Source organism: Magnolia sinica, chromosome 3 (genome assembly GCF_029962835.1).
Source record: "Magnolia sinica isolate HGM2019 chromosome 3, MsV1, whole genome shotgun sequence".
Taxonomy (NCBI): domain Eukaryota; kingdom Viridiplantae; phylum Streptophyta; class Magnoliopsida; order Magnoliales; family Magnoliaceae; genus Magnolia; species Magnolia sinica.
The window spans coordinates 36,157,103-36,175,979 of NC_080575.1; the positions used below are offsets into that span (position 1 = coordinate 36,157,103).

Sequence of the window (18,877 nt, forward strand, 5' to 3'; positions counted from 1 at the left end):
CTCGAAGTTCCTGAATCGTGGTCACCTTTAAATTAAACCGTTCAGGCAATGAGCGCAATATCTTCACACAGACTTTACTTTCTAGGATCCTATCACCAAGACCCCACATAGAGTTGACAATGTCATTTAATCTTATATAAAAGTCCATAAATGTTTCACTTTCTTCCATATGTATTTCCTCATAATTAGTTGTGAGGAGTTGAACTTTAGATTTCTTAACAATTATTGGACCCTCGTGTGTCATTTCCAAAATATCCCAGGCTTGCTTTGCAGTATCACAGGATATAATTCTCTTGAATTCATCGGTGATAGTGCGCAAGTAATTGCATTTAAAGTCTTTACATTTGTACTACTCTTACTTTTCTTAAGAGTGGTCTAAGAAAATTAAGGTGTGACTTTTACAATTTTAAATCCCTCAGTACCAATTACTTCAGTGGTAGTAGGGGTACAATTGGTCACTGTGGCTTGCCACATGCTTTCATCCATGGATTTTAAAAAAATCCCCATTCTGGCTTTCCAATGAGCATAATTAGAGCCATCAAAAGGTGGAGACCTAGTGATTAAAAGGCTGTCAAAATTTGACATCTTAAAAAGCTCAGATCGATTAGCTCAGGAAATTAATCCAAAAATTAAAACAAGCTATTAGGCTTTGATACCACTTGAAAAGGCCGAGCTAAGAGCCTTACGGGGGGGTGAATAGGACTATGCCAAATAAAAAAAATTTAAGAGCAGAATAATAAAGAAATAATCAAAGATAGCACTTATCAATTTAAATAGCAGAAATGAATAGCAACCTCAAATGTACAAGTATTGAGAAGTTAATACAGATGTTGTTCTAAGGACAACCTTACACCAAAAACCAATGGCTTATGGTAGGACAACCTGATTTCTAGAACGGTCTGTGTATCAAAAACTCAAACAAATACAGAGGAATAAAGAGTAAAATAAAAATAAATTTCTACTGTTATTACAACATTCACCACATGTGCAGAAAGTAAATTACAATCTTTCACCACAAATGCTGAAAAATAAATTACAACAATCAACCACTTAAGCACATGTAACCATTCACCACAACTCTAGGAATTATAGTGGTTCGCTTGTGTGTACACCAATTGTTAAAGAACAGCCACACAACTACTCCACTCCCAATATCCTCACACAGTGGATATTAGCTTTCACTATGAAATAGGTTTTCCAAGGTTCACCTAAAACCTTCACAATTGTATTTTCAAAAGGCTACCACAATTAAAAAACCCACTTACTGAGATTTTCTAGCTATCTTAGTCAAAACCAAAAATGAAAGATTTTCTGGCAATCTTACAAACCAAATAATGAAAATAGAAATGTACTTATCTGAATATTCTTCTTTTGATGAAGCCCGGTAGAACCGATTCGATGTAGACGTTCAATGTAGACGTCCAATGTACAATCTCACATATGAAAGGGTTCATGAAAGGGTTCTTAGATCTAAATGATTTTTAGATTAAATTTTTCAGGGCTAGCTTGTTTTGATTTTGATCTCAAAAAGGGTAAAATCAATATTCCCTTTACATAAGAATTATAATAGAAAATAGATCAAAAAATCAAATACAAAAAAGCTATTAAAAGAATCTTAAATACTAACCAATTAACTTCTGAAATGTGGGGACTGTTGAGGGTCAAATATTGCATATAGACTCTGAAAATCGTCCTCAATTTATAAGCAAAAATATTGTTCACTCGACTGGCCCATTGGTCAGTTCGACTGGTCGAAGGACCAACAAGAATTCAAAATTTTAGGTGCGATAAGATAAGATCGCTACTCGACTAGTCGAGTAGCTTGCTCGGCAGGTCGAGTGGCCTGCTCGACTTGTCGAGCCTTGCACTCGACTGGTTGAGCATTGTTCACTCGACTGGTCAAGTAATCTCTAGGACTGGTTAAGGGTCCAATAGAAAATCCCAAAAATTCACAACAAACCTTGGACTGGTCGAGCTAGTGCTTGGACTAGTCGAACATAGGGTAAGACTAGTCGAGATAAAGCCTATAAAATTATATAATGACCCAATTTAAGTATGCAATCAATATGACCTAACCTATGGTCAATCTAGGGTCATTCATACCTTATCGGTGAAGATTGAACATTGAAACATTTTTCGCTTCGGTTGATAGATTATCATGAAGTACTTGAAGCTTGTCATCTTGAAGTACTTTGAAGCTTGAGCTTGAGAGCTTGTAACTTGAGTTTCAACTTGAGTATATGAGCTTAAGCTTGAGAATATTACTTGAGCTTGATTCTTTAAGTAATGCACAATGTCTTGATATAGTTGAAACTTGAAAACTTGATTTAGTACTTGAACATCTTATTTTTGAACTTCTAGATCTTGTACTTGAGTTGCTTGAACTTCTTATTCTTGAACTTGTACTTGATTGTAGGCAAGGATGATATAATGTTGAGCTACAAAAGATACAGATTCCAAGAGGTTTTGGCACTTCAAAATTTGACAAATCTAAGATAACATTTACAGTTTCCATTTGCTAACCGTTGCTTGCCACACGCTTTCATCAATGGACCTCAAAAAGTTCCTCATCCTGGCTTCCCAATAAGCATAATTGGAGCCATTAAATGGTGGTGGCTTATTAATAGAAAGACTATCAAAATTTGACATATTGAAAGCTCGAGATCGATTAGCTTGAGAAATAAGTCTAATGGAATGAGCTATTAGGATCTGATACCACTTGAAAAGGGTGAGCTCTCAGTCCTAGAGGGGGGGGGGGGGGGGGTGAATAAGACTATGCCAAATATGAATTAAATGCAGAATATAAGGCAGATAGCATAAATAAATTGCAACCTCTAATGCAATAGTCTTGAGAGGTTGATATAAACTTTGTTCAAAGGACAACCTTATACCAAAAACCAAGGTTTATTATAGGACAACCTAATGTCTTGAACTTGGTAAGGATCAAAAACTTAAACCAATACCAAAGGAAAATAAAATAAATCTAGCTATTACAACATTCACCACATGTACATGAAAATAACTACAACTTTCAGCACATCACATACATCACCATCATCATCATCATAATCATCATCCAAACTCCGAGAATTATAGTGGTTCGGGTGTACACCAATTATTCTCAAACAGCCACCCTCCTCCACTCCCAATATCTACAATCCATGGGATATCGACTTTCACTAAGAAAGAAGGCTTTCCAAGGTTCACCTAAAAACCTTTACAATTGTGTTTTCAATGGGCTACCACAATAAAAAGCCCCACACACTGAATTTTTCTAGCTATCTCAGTCAAAACCAAAATGAAAGATTTTTTTGGTAATCTTACAAACCATAATATAATAAATGAAATATATTTATCTGAAGATTCTTCTTCGATGTAGCTCGGTAGAACCAATTATTTGTAGACTTAGATGTTTAATGTTCAATCTCACAAATGAAAGGGTTCTAGGTCTAAATGAATTTTCATTTAAAATCAAACTTAGGCTAGCTTGATTTGATTTCTTAGATCTCAAAAGGGTTAAGCAAAATTTCCTTTTTAATAAGTAGAATTGAATAACAAGAGATCAATAAAATCAAAAGAGCTACAAAAGAGTCTAAAATTACTGAGCAATAGTTTCACTATAGCAGGGACTTAATTCTCAGAGAGGAGGCTTGATATAACTTGAAATTAAGGAATAAAGCTAAGAAATGCCCTCTATTTATAGGGTGAAATTCGGTTCCCTCAACTGGTCTAAGGTCTGCCTCAACTGGTCCAAGTAACAACCATTTTTTTAAAATTCTGGAGCGATCGGATAAACCCGTTACTCGACTAGTGGAGTGGCCTACTCAACTAGTCGAGTGGGCTCAAAATAACTTGCTGGACTTCGTGTTGAGCCCTGCTCGATTGGACGAGTCAGTCTCCACGACCGATCGAGCAAGGTGCTCAACTGGTCAAGTCCTCAATAGAAAATCTGAAAATTTTCAAATAATTCCTAGAGTTGTCGAGAAAAACCCTGGACTGGTCGAGCTAGTGCCTGGACTAGTCGAATCAAGACAAGGACTAGTCGAAGCAAGGTCCAAATTAAGTACCATTTCCTAAATTCTATATGTAATAAGTATAACCTATTCCTAAGGTCTTTCTATGGTCATGTATACCTGAAATGTGAGCATTGAACTTATCAACTCGGTCGCTTCGGTAGATAAAATACTTGAAGTACTTTGAAGCTTGAAACTTATACACTTTGAAGCTTGAGCTTGAATGCTTGAACTTAAGCTTGAGTACTTGAGCTTAAGCTTAGGCTTGAGCTTGTGTACTTGTACTTGAGATTGGACTTGAGCTTATGTATGAAGTTGTACTTGCACTCTGACTTGTATATGATCTTTGACAGTTGAACATGCTCTTCAACTTGAAGATGTAGATGCTTTAGATTGTTGATGTGTATGACACAAAAAATCATCTTCAAATGAAGGTGAACTTTTCATCTATTGAACTTGAAGGTGAACCTTCCATCCATCAAACAAGTCAATCACTCTCAAGTGGTTTGTCATTACAAAATTTGACAACATAGGATGCTAGATCTAAAATATAGCACTTACCAGTAGTACTGTGGAATGCATATAACAAATAATTGAAAAACAAAATCAAAGATGATGCAGAAGAAGACCTCTTAATATAAAAAACATTAAAATTATTCTCAATTCTTTATAGATTGAGGTTTTTACAGGGATGGTTTTGAGGTTTCGGAAGGAGATGGGTTTGAGGTTTCAGAAGGAGATGGGAGGGAGATAGGGGTTTTGATAGGGGCTGGGTGGGAGGCATGCTTGGCGAGTTCGCCAGGGAGGATGAGACGAATGGATGTTTAGATCTACCTCGATGTGATGATGGGTTTCTCGTTGTAGTGAGCCAACCTTGACGATTCCTGGGCCAGCATCTCAAAGATGTCGTTAATAAAGTTGTTTATGATTCCCATGGGCATGCCGGAGATCCCAATGTCGGGATGGACTTGCTTCAAGGCCTTGAAGATGTAGATCTTGTAAGTTCTAACGTTCTTCTTCGATCTCTTCTTCTTCTTCTCATCTTCAGTCGATCCTCCTTCCTTTGGAAGCCTCTTCCTTACTTTTGGCTTCTTTTCTACAGGAGCTTTCTCCTCCTTCTCTACAGTGGGCTTCTTCTCTGCTAGCTTTTTGGCAAGATGGTGAAAGTGAAGAAAAGATACAACTGTAGTGAGGATTGAAAAAGAAAAGATAGGGGAGAAAGAGCAACAAAGATTAAGGATTTCTCCAAAATACAGAGCTAGAAGGAACTATGTTTGCTACAGTGTGAGGAAAAAGGGAAATGACATTCTTTAGGGTTTCCTAGAGAGAGGGAATGAAAAATGCCTTTTTACGGGAGGTTAGGGGTCTTTTTAGGTTTGGTACATGGTTTAAAACGATTCCAATTTTGAAACGGCCTTAAGCTGTTTGAGAACAAAAAATGTAGGCATTCTGGAATAGAAATTTTGGTGTAGTGAGTGGGCAACCTGAGATTTCCCATGGGGAGATTAAACATATTTTGGAGAAAACGGTTAACTTCAATAGTAAGGATTGTTCAATCTGTCTGACCGATGCTTTATGGGCATACTATACAACTTTTAAAACTCCCATTGGAATGTCTCCCTTTAAACTCGTCTATGGGAAACCTTGCCACTTGCCAATGGAATTAGAACATAAAGCATACCGAGACATTAAAATTTTGAATTTTAACTTGGACAACGCTGGCTCTCTGCGCAAACTTCAATTAAATGAACTCGAGAAAATCAGGAATGACGCATACAAGAACTCGAGAATTTACAAGGACAGGATGAAGGTGTTCCATGACAGGAACATCCTTTGAAAATCATTCTTGACTAGTCAAAAAGTCCTTTTGTACAATTTTCGGTTACATCTTTTTTCGGGGTGAACTCTGATCTTGTTGGATCGGCCCTTTCACAATTACTAATGTTTAGCCTCATGGGGCCATTAAGATAAAGAATTCGAACAATGGTAATGCTTTTAAAGTGAATGGATATTGTTTAAAGCCATTTGTTGAGAAATTTGATTCAGAGGACATGTCCATACCTCTGATTGATCCTGTTTACCAAGATTAATCTCCTAGTCTGATGGAGGTGTAGTTAGGTTTATTGCTTTTATAGAATTTTGGATTACGATAGTTTTCTTTCCATTTGTTTAGTCTATTTTTAGTGACCCATCTTCATGTTGAGATACTTAGCAAAGCTTCAAATTTTCTTCTCCAGGTACTATCTTTTCCATCACTACTCCATTTCTTTTCGTTGCCTCATATGCATTGCATGCTTATTTCTTTTACATTGAGGACAATGCAAATTTTAGGTTGGGGGTGTGAATTAGGTAAACTAATTAGTGTTTTCTTAATTGTTAAGAAAAAAGTGAAAATTTTCAAATTTTCAAACTAAACCCATTTGGAGATCGATAGTTTGTGCTCTTAAGAATGTTTTAAATATGATAATAAGATAGAGATTCAATTTTGAATTGTTGGAGTTTGATCAACTAAGTAGTTTATCACTTACAGTTCTTGCACTCAATTGATTAAGAAGAAGTTTGAATATCATGTTAATCTAATTCACAAGACACGTTCAAGTTACTTTCTATGAGTAGTTGTAGAATTTCTAATTGTTAGCATGAGAATCATTGACAAATGTTGAGAATTGAGTCTGAAAAATTTTATCCACCTTAAAAAGATGAAAAGAACCAGTTAAAAAATAAAAGAATAACAAAAAGGTCATGAATAATGAAAAGACTAGACTAAAAAATAATGAAAAAGAAAAAAATGTACAGTCTGAAAAAGAATGAAAGAGACCGTCAATATAAAATCAAAAACTGAAAAAAGAAGAAAAAGAGGATAAGTTCGGAATCAGTACTTGAGTTTTCAACTAATCTTGATATGGTGATCATGACTAACATTATGAAATGATAGTATTCTTATGAGAAGTAAATTTATTTTCACTAAGCACATTTAAAACCTTAATACATGAACTTATGCTTTGATTTAATCAATAAAGAACCTATTTGATGGATTACTTATATGATTCGGCTCTACGTTTTCAAAATCCCACTTTCTCTTCTTAATTCTACTCATCCATACTTGATTGCACAAAGGATTGATTTCTGAAAAAAGGTTTGAACATTGAGAATTGAAAATTACTTCATGCATGTTTTGCTCGAGACTAGCAAAATATTGGTTGAGGAGTGTGTTGAGTGTCAAATATTGCATATTTTCTCCTATTTATATCTTGGTTTTATGAACATGATAATACTTAATGGGTATATTTTATACATATTTGTATTGCAAGGTGAATTTAAGAGCTTGGATTGAAAAGAATGTTAAAAGCATGGGTTTGATGCTCTAAAATCACCAAGGCAAGGAATGGATCTTACAAGACCAAAATTGAAGAATTTACATGTCAAAGATCTAAGAAGACTAAGTGAGGAATGAAGAGAATCGAGATTTGAAGACTTAGTGAGAATGGATCTAAGATTTGAAGTGAAGAAAAGGAATACGTGTGAAATTCGACTAGCCCAAGTTTTAGTTCGACTAGCCTAAGCTTTGGTTCTACTGGCCCAAGAAACTTCGGCTCAAACTCCAGCAATATTATCTTTTAAATTCACACGATTCTCGACCAGTCAAAGATTTCTCTCGACTTGTAACACCCCGTACTTTCCAGTACTCGATTGTTACCATGTAATCTAATTTAATGTAAATAAAAGCATATCTTAAGTGAACATTCACGTTCATTCCGGCCTAAATCCAATCATTGAAAACAATCCTCATCCATATACCAAGCTATCCATCCGTTGTCGTTCGAGAAGGGCCATCATATCATTAGAGGGACTTTTAGGATTCTAATCTCATCAATAGAAAAATCTGATCGACCATCATAGATTTAGAACTTTTGATCATCGTGACCGTCTGAATTTAGGCTAGAACAACCTACGACGAAACTGTAAGGTCTAAAGTCAATCCACCTTGAATTGATCCTCGATTGTACGTAGTAGGATTACATCATAAACGATCATCCAATCGACCCATGATCTAAGCAGATAGTTGAGGTTCGCAGTGTCACATTCATTTGATCGCAAGTATAAATCAAACCTCAAATTTCTTTATCCCAAACTAATGAGTATAACCTTTCAATCCAACCATGAATTAGACAACTCATTTAATCGGCCATAAGATCCACCCATGGGGGGTAATCTTCGTCGTGACCATGAAATAAGACCATTTATGCGTTCTACCTCAAGACTAGCCTATAAATTCTACCATAAATCAATCTAACCATCAATGACACTTTTCATCCATAGTTCAAGTCATCTAATCGATTTATTCTCTAGATGGACCTCTACATTAGGTTTAGAAGTCTGAATCACGAGATCAATCATTCATTAAGTCCACAACGTTCTGTCGATCAATCTAATAATTGATGTCCCCTAATTCAACTAACGGGTTATGAAATCAACTTTTAGGTTGTAATTACGCAGCCCTCTAAACCATTGAAACCGTTCAATGTGGACCATGGAAGGCCTTGACCACAAATCATCTTAACATTTGGACCCAACTCACTATATCCACTCTTTATCAAGTTTATGGCATCTTGTTCAATGATCAAGCGTTAGATCGTGTGAATTTGACTACTTGACGGTAACACTAACTGATCATGTGCATCTAAACTAGGTTGGAGTTCTTTTAGGACTGTTGATCATTGACAGTGAGTCAATCTGACCGTCAAACTCCCTTTAAAATGGACTAGGGTCCTATATGAGCCTTGGAAATCATATTTAAAGATGATCTAACCGTCGAATTGATGGAAACCCCCAAATAGGACCCAAGAGTCATGTAGTGACGCCCACCTGTGGTTTAGATATGCCACATCCCTACTTAAGTGTCCCACAACATGACAATATATATATATATATATGATAGTAATAATTTTGTAATAGTAATATACAACACTTTAAACACATATTAGGGCATCTAATCCCTAATTCAACCACTGATTCCCAACTGAGTGGTCTCTAGGACCCTTTTAACTGCTGGCATTCAGATTCGCAATCATCCGACCATTAGATTGATGGAAAAACACTGTTAGGACTAGAAATCAATTCGTATGGCCCACCTAAGCTTTGGATCTGATTGATCTTTGGTCAGAGGCCCTTATTGGGACCTCTAAAGAGAATGGTCGGTGTGGATCTCACATAAGCATCATGGTAGACCCCACCTCAAAGTGTGAGTGCACAAGAGGAACGTACGCATGTTGTGCACGGGTCCAGGGACCCCAGTCAACACGGGCTGACCCGAAATCTCTCTAAAAAGAGAATTTCTCTTTCTTTCTCTTTGGTTTTTGACAGCGGGCGGATGGGCATCCGTTTCCTTGATCAGTGACCCACCTACCTGGCCATCTGAACGATCCCAATCATCCATCTAATTCAGGCAGTGGGCTCGACCAAAACCCGACTGCTACAATAGGTTTTTCAGTACATGTCGACACACGATTCTTGATGCAAGTAGGGCCTACAAGCACAATGTTTCTGAAAATGGAAACTGCTTTCACTGCCAGCTTAGCGATCCGCATCGGGAGAAATCCTCCAATCTTAGTCTCCATTCAGGCATATCTCAGCCATCCATTCCTGCTCATGTGGGTTAGGGCTTTTGGTCGAAACTAATCCCAAAACCACTGTTTTGGTTAGCTGTTTTTAGAGATTGGATGGCGGGATCAAATCTCGGTCGCTCATTGTCCATCTAAAGGCTGTTAGGAAGTTAGGGTTGTAATAAGAGGGGAGAGGATGTGCCTCTCTCCCGTCACTTGCAAGGACCTGAGAAAATAGGCCGCCATCTTCCAAACTCAAACCACCAAAGAAGAAATCATGGAGCTTGGATTTCAAGCATTCACGAGCTTCATAAAGCTCATTCGAACCTCCCATAATAGTCATTAGAAGAATGATAGCCCATGTTCAGATCCACCATTGAAGCTTGTCTTCTTCTCTGTCGAGTCTGTCGAGTTACAGGAGGGATTTTGACGTATCTAGCCATGTCTGAGCATAACTGGGGAGAAAAGAATGGAGGAGAAGAAGAAAGAAGAGGAGATGGGAGGAGGCGGCTGTTGCACCACACCGAGCTGCTGGGTGCTGCACTACACTGACCCGACCAAGTTCGGTTTGGGTTGGCTTGTAGGCCCAGTCGGTCAATGCTAAAGAAAGGAAGAAGAGGGAAGCAGGAAGAAAAGATAGAAGAAGAAGAAGACATGACAGAGAGAGGAAGTGAGTCTGAGTGGTGCGACTGCACTAAGTTGTTGCACCAACTCGACTCAGTTGGGTCATGGCCAGGTCAAGTCCAGATGTTTGTGAGAGTCCTGAGTAAAGAAAGTAGAAGAGAAAGGGGAGAAGGGGAATCGAGAGAGGAGGAGGTGGAGGCACATCAAGGGATTATCAATTGTTGGTGCAACTTGTTGGAATGCAACTCAGCAGCAATCGAGCTCACTCAGGTGTGAGTTTCAAGCCTCGAGTTGCTGGCTAGCTACACCGAGAGGTCGGGCTTCCAACGGACTGCAGCTGCCATATTAGGTCGAGTTAACTCGCCCTCAACTGTGGAGGTCAAATCGAGTCCCTAGCTGAACTCAACAACTCGATTCCACTCGACTCGCTGTAGCAACAACTATAACCAGCAGCATGATCTTGCACCGCCTCAGCTCAAGTAAGACTAACTTGCCACATTCGGGTTCTCTTAGATGAAAACCCAACTCGAGCATCACCACTAAAACCCCCATGGGTTGATGTCAGATTTGGCTCGACTCAATGAGTCGACTCATCACGATCACAGCTGTAGCCCCTGGGTTGTTCGTGCCCCCTCTTTATTATTGACTTGTGGATTGATTTAGCAAATGTTGGACTTGGTTCCGACTTGGTTTTCTTGTCTATGTCAAATGAACCCAAAAAAACCTCCATCAGTGAAAGTCTCACTTGTTTTGATCATCTTAGCTGCATTATTTCTCTTCGGCAACAACCTGGCCAAGCCAACTCGGATCAGCTTGGTTAAGCCCATTAATTGAGTTCATGATCAAGCTTGGAATCATTTAAATCAACAAGTTATTGGGGCCGGGCAACTTCCAACCTTGCATTAAAGTTTCTCTTAAATGCAAGTAGGATGCTGCAGGTTCTAATCCCACGTAGAATACTAAGTTCCCATGTTAGTAATAACTATAAGCTAGCTTGGGGTAGAGTATCTCTCCCTCCCTTGACAAGGAATCAATTAAGTCTTACTTAGTCCTAATCTTACTTGAATGATAGGTGATTGGATCTTCCTAAACTCTAAACACCCTGAAACCAGAAGCACTCTCTCAAAGGTGATGGCTTCTCACCTTGGGCTTTCCATCTCTAACTTAAATCAATGATAGCTTTTATATTGATTATGAATGTTGCCTTAGAGCTTGATTAATTACATGATTATCTTACTTGGATATGTGTTTGAGAATTGAGCATGAATATCAAATGCATATGCTAGATTCATTTAATAGTTCTTGAATTGTATTTACATTCATACTTAAGTTTTACTTTATTAGGATGGTCTCCTAGTTCAATATGCCATTTGGATATGCTATTGGATTGTTTGTAAGACACATATAGAATTCAAATCTCTCTAGACAATTAGGGGAAAACCTCTATTTATGAAGGAGAATCTGTACTTAGGGTGTAATGAGATTGGTTGTACTGAGAATAGACCCTCAACATGGAGGTTATGTTAGTGGCAATCTAATTCATGGGATTTACCATCTATGGGGTGATTCCATCTACCTAACTATGGGATGAACCATTTGACCTTTTTATCGCCATTGCTTAATCATATTTGAAGCATACATGCCGACTCATTTTAATCGTTGTATTTGGTATCTTCGACATTTCATTCCCACTCAATATATGATGGTAGCATCTCATACATTGAGAGTTGATTGGTCACGTGTTGACGGGTTCTATAAACACCCTAAGGCAATAGAATCATGGGTTGGGGATGGTGGATTGGGACACTATGCCCGAGCCGTCAACCTACGCTCGGCGACGAGCCTCCCGTAGTGACCTTGAGCTTTATAAAATCGGCTGATTGTAATTGGACTAATAATGGCCTGGCTAATCATGCATACATGGCATATTGGCGATAACGGGTGACTATTCCTGGATGTTGTAACACGTGCCCTTAGGTTTATTGGGGTATCATTTTGCTAGCTGCCAGACCACCGACTATCGATCTACATATGTGATGTACGATGGCTTAGTCATTATGCAGTATGTGATGTACGCACGTGATGTGCTTTGCTGATGACCAGTCTTTTTTGCATGCGTAATGAGCCAACTGCTGACTGGATGAGCATCCCCAGGTTGATGATGCATTCACGCATCCATGTGTATAATAAGACTACATTTTTTATGTTTTGTATACCTTATTGTTTTCATGTTATACTCGTCTAAGGTGACGGCGTGTAATCTTGAGGGGAATTCACACTGAGTTAACTACTCATCCATCAAATATACAACCGTACAGGTAAAGAGGTGGCCTAGATGATATGCATATTCAGACTTAATGAGGAGCGGGGTACAATAGCCAAAGATGCATGGCTGTATTTACGAAGAGAAGCTGCGCGATCTTACGACTCAAGATTACGTGCATTTATTATTTCCCTTATGTAAATTATGTAATTTTTGTAGTTGCTATTACATGAGACATTGGTATGTACAAGTCATTATGAGTAGCTGCTCATATATTCTTAGAATGTAAATGCAAGATTTCCTTTACATTTGATTTGTCCATCTTTCATTAAACTGCTAACTCTAAAAGGAAAATATATACACATATATATATATAATTATATATAATTTGGCTTTCTATAGGTTAATACTTGGATTTTTGAAAAATGAGTCATATACTTAGGTTCTGAAAACACAGGGTGTTACACGACTAGTCAAAAATGACTCTCGACTGTCGAAGATTGCTCTCGACTAGTTAAATGTTTTGTAGATTTTGCACGGACTACGTAAATTTGAGACTATTTTTACACTTTTCCAACTCGGTGTGAAAGTTGGAGTTCCCCAACTATAAATATGAGCTCCTAGGATGCTCTAAAGCATCTTCTAGGGTTTAAGGAGTGGAGAAAAAGGGGGGAAGAGCTGCCACTAAGAGTTTTCTTCTTATTCCTTAGTTTTTTTAAAAAAAATGTTTTCCTTAAGAAATTTTTGTTTTATCATGTCTATGGTTAACTAAACCTCTTAGCTACGGCTAAGAGGTGAAGCTTCTAGTGTGATTGGGATGTTTACTTTTCTTTGATTCATGTATATATTGAACTTCAATAATTTCTAGTTGATTTCAAGGAATATTTTCAATTTTCTATGGTTTGTTGTGACTCAAATTACAGTAGATGCTGCGATAGCTTTGAATATTTTCTTTTCTTATTTGAGATTGTGGGATTGAAAAATCCTATTGTTTGCCATAGTCTCCTGGGCATGGTTAGGTGATGAAATCCCTTCCAAATCTTCACAATTCTCATATCTTGAGACTGATTCAATGAAAGTTCAGAGATTTGATTATCTCTTCTTCCAACTGGATAAGAGAGGACTTTGATTCCAGTTGTGTCTCTTGAATCAAGTAAGGTAGCATCTTGATAGCTACAAGTGGATCCTTGACACCCTAATTCCCACCTTTAAATTCACAAGTTTCAATATACAATATTCACAATTACTCCCTTTATTTCAGATTTCTAATTTAGATCTTCTTTTAACTCTAGTTCTGGTTACTTTCAGAAATGTATGAGATTACTTCCTGTGGATTCGACCTCGATCTCACTGAGATTATTACTACATCGCGACCCTACACTTGGGGTTGTGAATAGTTGCGCGGCTACGCAACATGCTAGAACTAATCAAGTGTTACAACCATGTAACAAGGTTATTGCACTTGCATAACTATGCCTTGAGTTACACAGAAAGGGGGCTTCACATGGAATGGCTATAAATACCCATTCAGTCCTCTCATTTGGACACTTTAAACTTTCAGGAGCTCTCCAAAGAGAAGATCCATGGAACTTAGGTATTAAAATGATTTGTGGAACATACCCTCCCTCGGAGTCATGCACTGACCATAGTCAATTGCATCCTAGGTCGGGAGAACTGACAGAGTAGAGGGAACAAAGAAAAGAAGAAAGCAGGGCCCAAGGCCGGTTACGCGATCACATAATAGAGTAACATGTCCTGACCATTATGGTGCTTGTGCAATTGCATAAAGGGGCTATTGGTTGCGCTGCAACAAGGACTTTATACCCCCAATTTGGGTTTATTCACCTCATATGCTAACATGAAGAAAGGGTTTCAAACCTACACAACTCTCATGTCATTTGGATGAACATTCAATAGGGGCTTGAATGCTACCGAAATTATTCTTTTTAATTGTTAATTAATATTGTACAATTAATTATATCCTATTATAGAATCAAGGGAAATGCAATGAATGTAATAAGAACTCAGATAAATGAAATATTTGAGAATGAGCATTCTTTCCTCTAAGTTCCCTTTGTTATTCATTAGATAGCTAATTTCTCAATCCCCAAACCAAAAAAAAAAAAAGGCGTCATTTTATTTCTAAAAAAATGTCGACTCTAATGGGGATCAAACCTGGAATCTTTGGTTAGGAATTAGAATATTTGTGTCTAGTGACAGTAGTGGAATAGTTGGAAGATAGTCATCGTCAAAAGCGATCGTGAAGGTGCCAAAGTGGTGACTCTCATCAGGAACATTCCTCCATTCAAATTTTTAGATTTTCTTAATTGTATCAAGAGCCTCTTCGATCAAATCAAATAGGACCAAAACAATCCAGTGAGCAATTGGGGAAAAAATCAAAATTTCTTAATCGAATCAAGGTGTCGATCCTATCGAGATTTCCTCTTCAGCATAGATTATAGTCACCTGATTTCAACATAAAACTCATACTTTTGTTATCCACCATTGGTGGCAAAGGTCAAGTTCAATGAAGATGATGTCGTGGCACTTGGGTCTTCTGCTCTATCTTGCCCTCCGTATTCACTCTTTAAAATTGGGTGATAGGATATGGGACCAAGGCTGCTACTTTATATGGTTGGAATAGGAGTGGAGGAGTCCTACCCATTGCTAAATTTCTCCCTGCCACTAATACCTTGACACCTTTCTCTCATATGGGGATAAAGAGCTCATTGGAAAGAAAAGGATTGTGTACTGAATAATAGAGTATGTTATAAAAGGAGTTGACTCTATGGGGATCACCATGATGTATGTGTCTTATCCACATTATCAATCCGCTTTACCTTCTCTTTTTAGCGCATGAACCCTGTAGGCACCCCACCTTAACAAGCCGTACACTTATTTTTAACTCGAATAGATAACTTGTGAGCTTGGAACTCTCAGAAAGCCTGTACGAAACGTTCCCTAATTAACCCTCCATATGCTTCGTTTTTTGTGTGAGTACATTACCGGTGGAACAAATCGACGAGTTTTGATCGTGAGCCTATTTTAGTACCGCAATACCTTGAGACTTATACCCTAGCAACCGCGCCGGCACCACGATTCCAATGTCGCGTAGCACACCCTATTATGATCCTAGATTAGAAGTTACAGTATTAGCATAATCTGAGGTGGGCTGTGCAATGCACACGGGCCTCACTTGCATAAATCTCGATGTTGTTAAATCAATTAATCCATCAATCAATCAATCCATCAATCCATCAATCAATCAACCCATCCATTACGCATGTCATTCTCTCTCCATTAGTCAAACAAGCCCATGCCTTTCTCATGCAACCCATACCCTTACCCATGCTAGCAATCATTCTTTCCTTCTTTTTTCTCCCAATTTTAGCCCTCTCTTTTTATAATTCCCTATCTACCCAAAAATCTTTACCATAAAAACTCCCTAACTCCCTCTCATTTCTACCATTATCTAGCAAAGATTAAAGATAATGAGGGAGAGAGAGAGAGAGAAAAGAAAGAAAGATTAGGGAGAGATTAAGAGAAAAAAGAGAGAAAAGAAAGAAAAATTAGGGAGAGATTACGAGAAAAGAGAGAGCTTGAGAGAGGATTTAGAAGGATCAAGAGAGTAAGAGAAAGATAAAAGAGTAATTAGAGAATGTTAAGGGTGGAGAGAAGCGTGGTGGACCGTTCGATCATTGATCCGAGCCGATTCAACCATCTATCCTTTAAGGTGAGTGCACGGGAGGGTCAAAACCCTCACTTTCTATGTGATTTTTCTATTTTGGTGGGTCCACAAGGGTGGGACCCACCTTGATCATGTATAATGTGTATGGTGGACCCCTTCATTGGAGGGTCAAAACCCTCCTTCATTTGCCTTTTCTTTCCATTTTCATTCCCTCTATTTCCTTACTTTCATATTATTGTGGGGCTCATAAGTGGGCCACGCTATTAGAAAGCTTGCCCCGTACACTGTCACAGTGTGGACCACCTTATGTATCCCACTATGATTTTTATTTTCCATGTAACCTATTTATTACATTACCCATATTTGGATGGTGGAAACACACTAAGATTAGGTTGATCCAAATCTCCATGAGCCCACCTCAAGCTGGCCCACCTAATAGACAGTTCGAATTTCCTACGAGGACCCCGTATATAACAATTAAAATAATAATAATAATAATAATAAATGGGAGAGTGGACTTTCCAGACGTTGGATGTTCTCAGCGTCAAAGACGTCCAGCGTCCAGACACCCCAAAGTGAATGGAGAGCGGGACCTCCACTTGTGGATCCCACCATAATGTATAAATTTAATCCATACTGTCCATCCACTTTTCCAACTTATTTTAAGCGTTGAGCCAAAATTTAAAGTCGAGTTGAGTAACTAGTGGGCCGCACCATAATGATCTAAGGGGGAAGGGACTTTTAGGTCAGTGACGCTGCTTGTATAAGTAGCAGGGGAATGGGTTCCACTTATGAGATCCACCTTAATGTATTCATGAAATCAATGCCATCCATATGTTTTTCTAAGTCATTTTAACCACTGAGCATAAGTAATGGGCTGATCCAACCATCTAGTGGATCAAACCACAACCAATAGTGGGGCTGGGAACACCCCCTCATGTCAACCATGTGGACGTGGGGTGGGGGTGTCTTGGTAGTGGATCTCACCTCGATGTATATGTTTAATCGACGCCACTCACCATCTTCTCCATGTCACGCCCCAAACCTGGAAATCGGATTCATAGGAATCCCAATCATCGGATCCAGTGCCGATAGCCTCCGTAGTACCCCATTCTCCGCTCCCAAAGCTCATATGCCAAGTTTCAATCCTGAGATCTTACAAGGAGGATTTTCCAACGTACATTTATCTCGTAAGAAGCATAACCACAAGTTTACCCAAATCACAAAGGCAACATCATCATCACATATCTACTAATATAAACATTTGAATATAATGCTGAAAGGGAAATACATATGTCAAAATCAAAGCTCCAAAAGTCAGCTACATGCTCCAAGCTCAATGCTGCTGCTGCCTAAGATCACCTGCACACATCTATCGTGCAAGAGCTTATAAAAAGCTTAGAGGGTGGTGTAAGTGTATGCATAAGGTAAGTGCCAAGTATTTAATACAATGCTATAATCATACAATATCAGAAATACTGGTAAGATCATGAATCATACGATATCAGAGTATGCAATACAGATTAGCTATACAAGAGAGGAGTCATAAAGAGCTAAATATCAGATGCCGAAGATGCAATGTAATATATAATTCCTGATGAGTTCACGAATACCATCAGCCGTATATAGACCATATATATGCAGAAACACAGTAACTCAAAATGTCATTTGCCCCGGATGTAATACGATATGCAGTGCGAATGGAATGACCATGCTGGATTTGATGTCGGGATGATTGTACGTAATATTGCAAGCTATGGGGTCCATCACAAGGGACTTCTATCCAAACCAGTCTCATACCTAATTTACATAGTCAGACTCAATGTGGTAAACTCCTGATCTCAGGTTAGTCGCGCGCCCCAACCGAAATCCTGACCATTGCGAAGGTACACATAACAAATAGTTACGCACCACCAGCCTGAGTGGATAGTGAATGAATGAATGAGTATGCAACTCCTGCTCTACAAATCAGTACTGTACATCTCTGGGATCATCACCAGGGTCTAACATACTTTACATGTAAATCGCCACACTAACGGGCGACCATGCAAGTAGAAGAGACCTCACTATCCGCCTAGGCAGTAGTCAGCCAATATCTACCCGGCACATCGATAGCGGACCCATTCACGAGCTGATCAAACTCAACCTAGCTATGCTCCCTACTCTCGAGTGGGTATGGCCACACCCCCTCCCAACCGACCATGACATAGTGGGAGACATGGCCTCTCGGTATTCGGCACTCGGGCGCTCATGTATCCACTCGGTCTCGACATTGGGGCGTCCTTGGCCTCGGAGGTTTAGGGAGTTTCACCCACGGACATCTAAAGTGCCCAGATGCTCGAACCAAACATTTTATGTGTCCCATCTAATCATCCATGACATACCTATGGAGGTCACAGCCCTGATGTCGCTAGGGCGTATAGTAATCACTATCACATAATGCAAGATGCATGAGTCATGTAGTCCAATCATGCATCAATCCTGCGCATACCATGCGCTCATGTGGGATAACTCCACCTATCAGGGAGTCTCATAAATCATCTGTACTATGACGTATGCAATGATCAATCACATCTCACAATAAACATGCAGATGATGCATATGGGCACGTATCATGATGTTATGCTGTCACATACTCATAATCGGAATCAATAACCGGCATCGACAATCGACGTCGACAATGTGG

General features: G+C 38.8%; 1 protein-coding gene across 1 annotated transcript; it reads right to left on the bottom strand.

Moving 5' to 3' along the window:
* Window positions 1-4,843: 4,843 nt before the first annotated feature.
* LOC131238856 (histone H2B.8-like) lies at window positions 4,844-9,631 on the bottom strand. Its single transcript, XM_058236451.1, has 2 exons — window positions 9,508-9,631; window positions 4,844-5,196 (listed from the first exon to the last, which is right to left on the bottom strand). Exons 1-2 carry the CDS (start codon window positions 9,629-9,631, stop codon window positions 4,844-4,846), a joined length of 477 nt encoding a protein of 158 aa, XP_058092434.1.
* Window positions 9,632-18,877: the final 9,246 nt, after the last annotated feature.

Excerpts from the sequence above, each read along its gene's own strand:
- LOC131238856 (XM_058236451.1), bottom strand. The coding sequence starts at position 9,631 with ATGGAGACTAAGATTGGAGGATTTCTCCCGATGCGGATCGCTAAGCTG. Across the intron at positions 5,197-9,507 it reads CAAGAATCGTGTGTCGACAT|TTGTATCTTTTCTTCACTTT; the intron begins GTACTGAAAAAC and ends TCCTCACTACAG.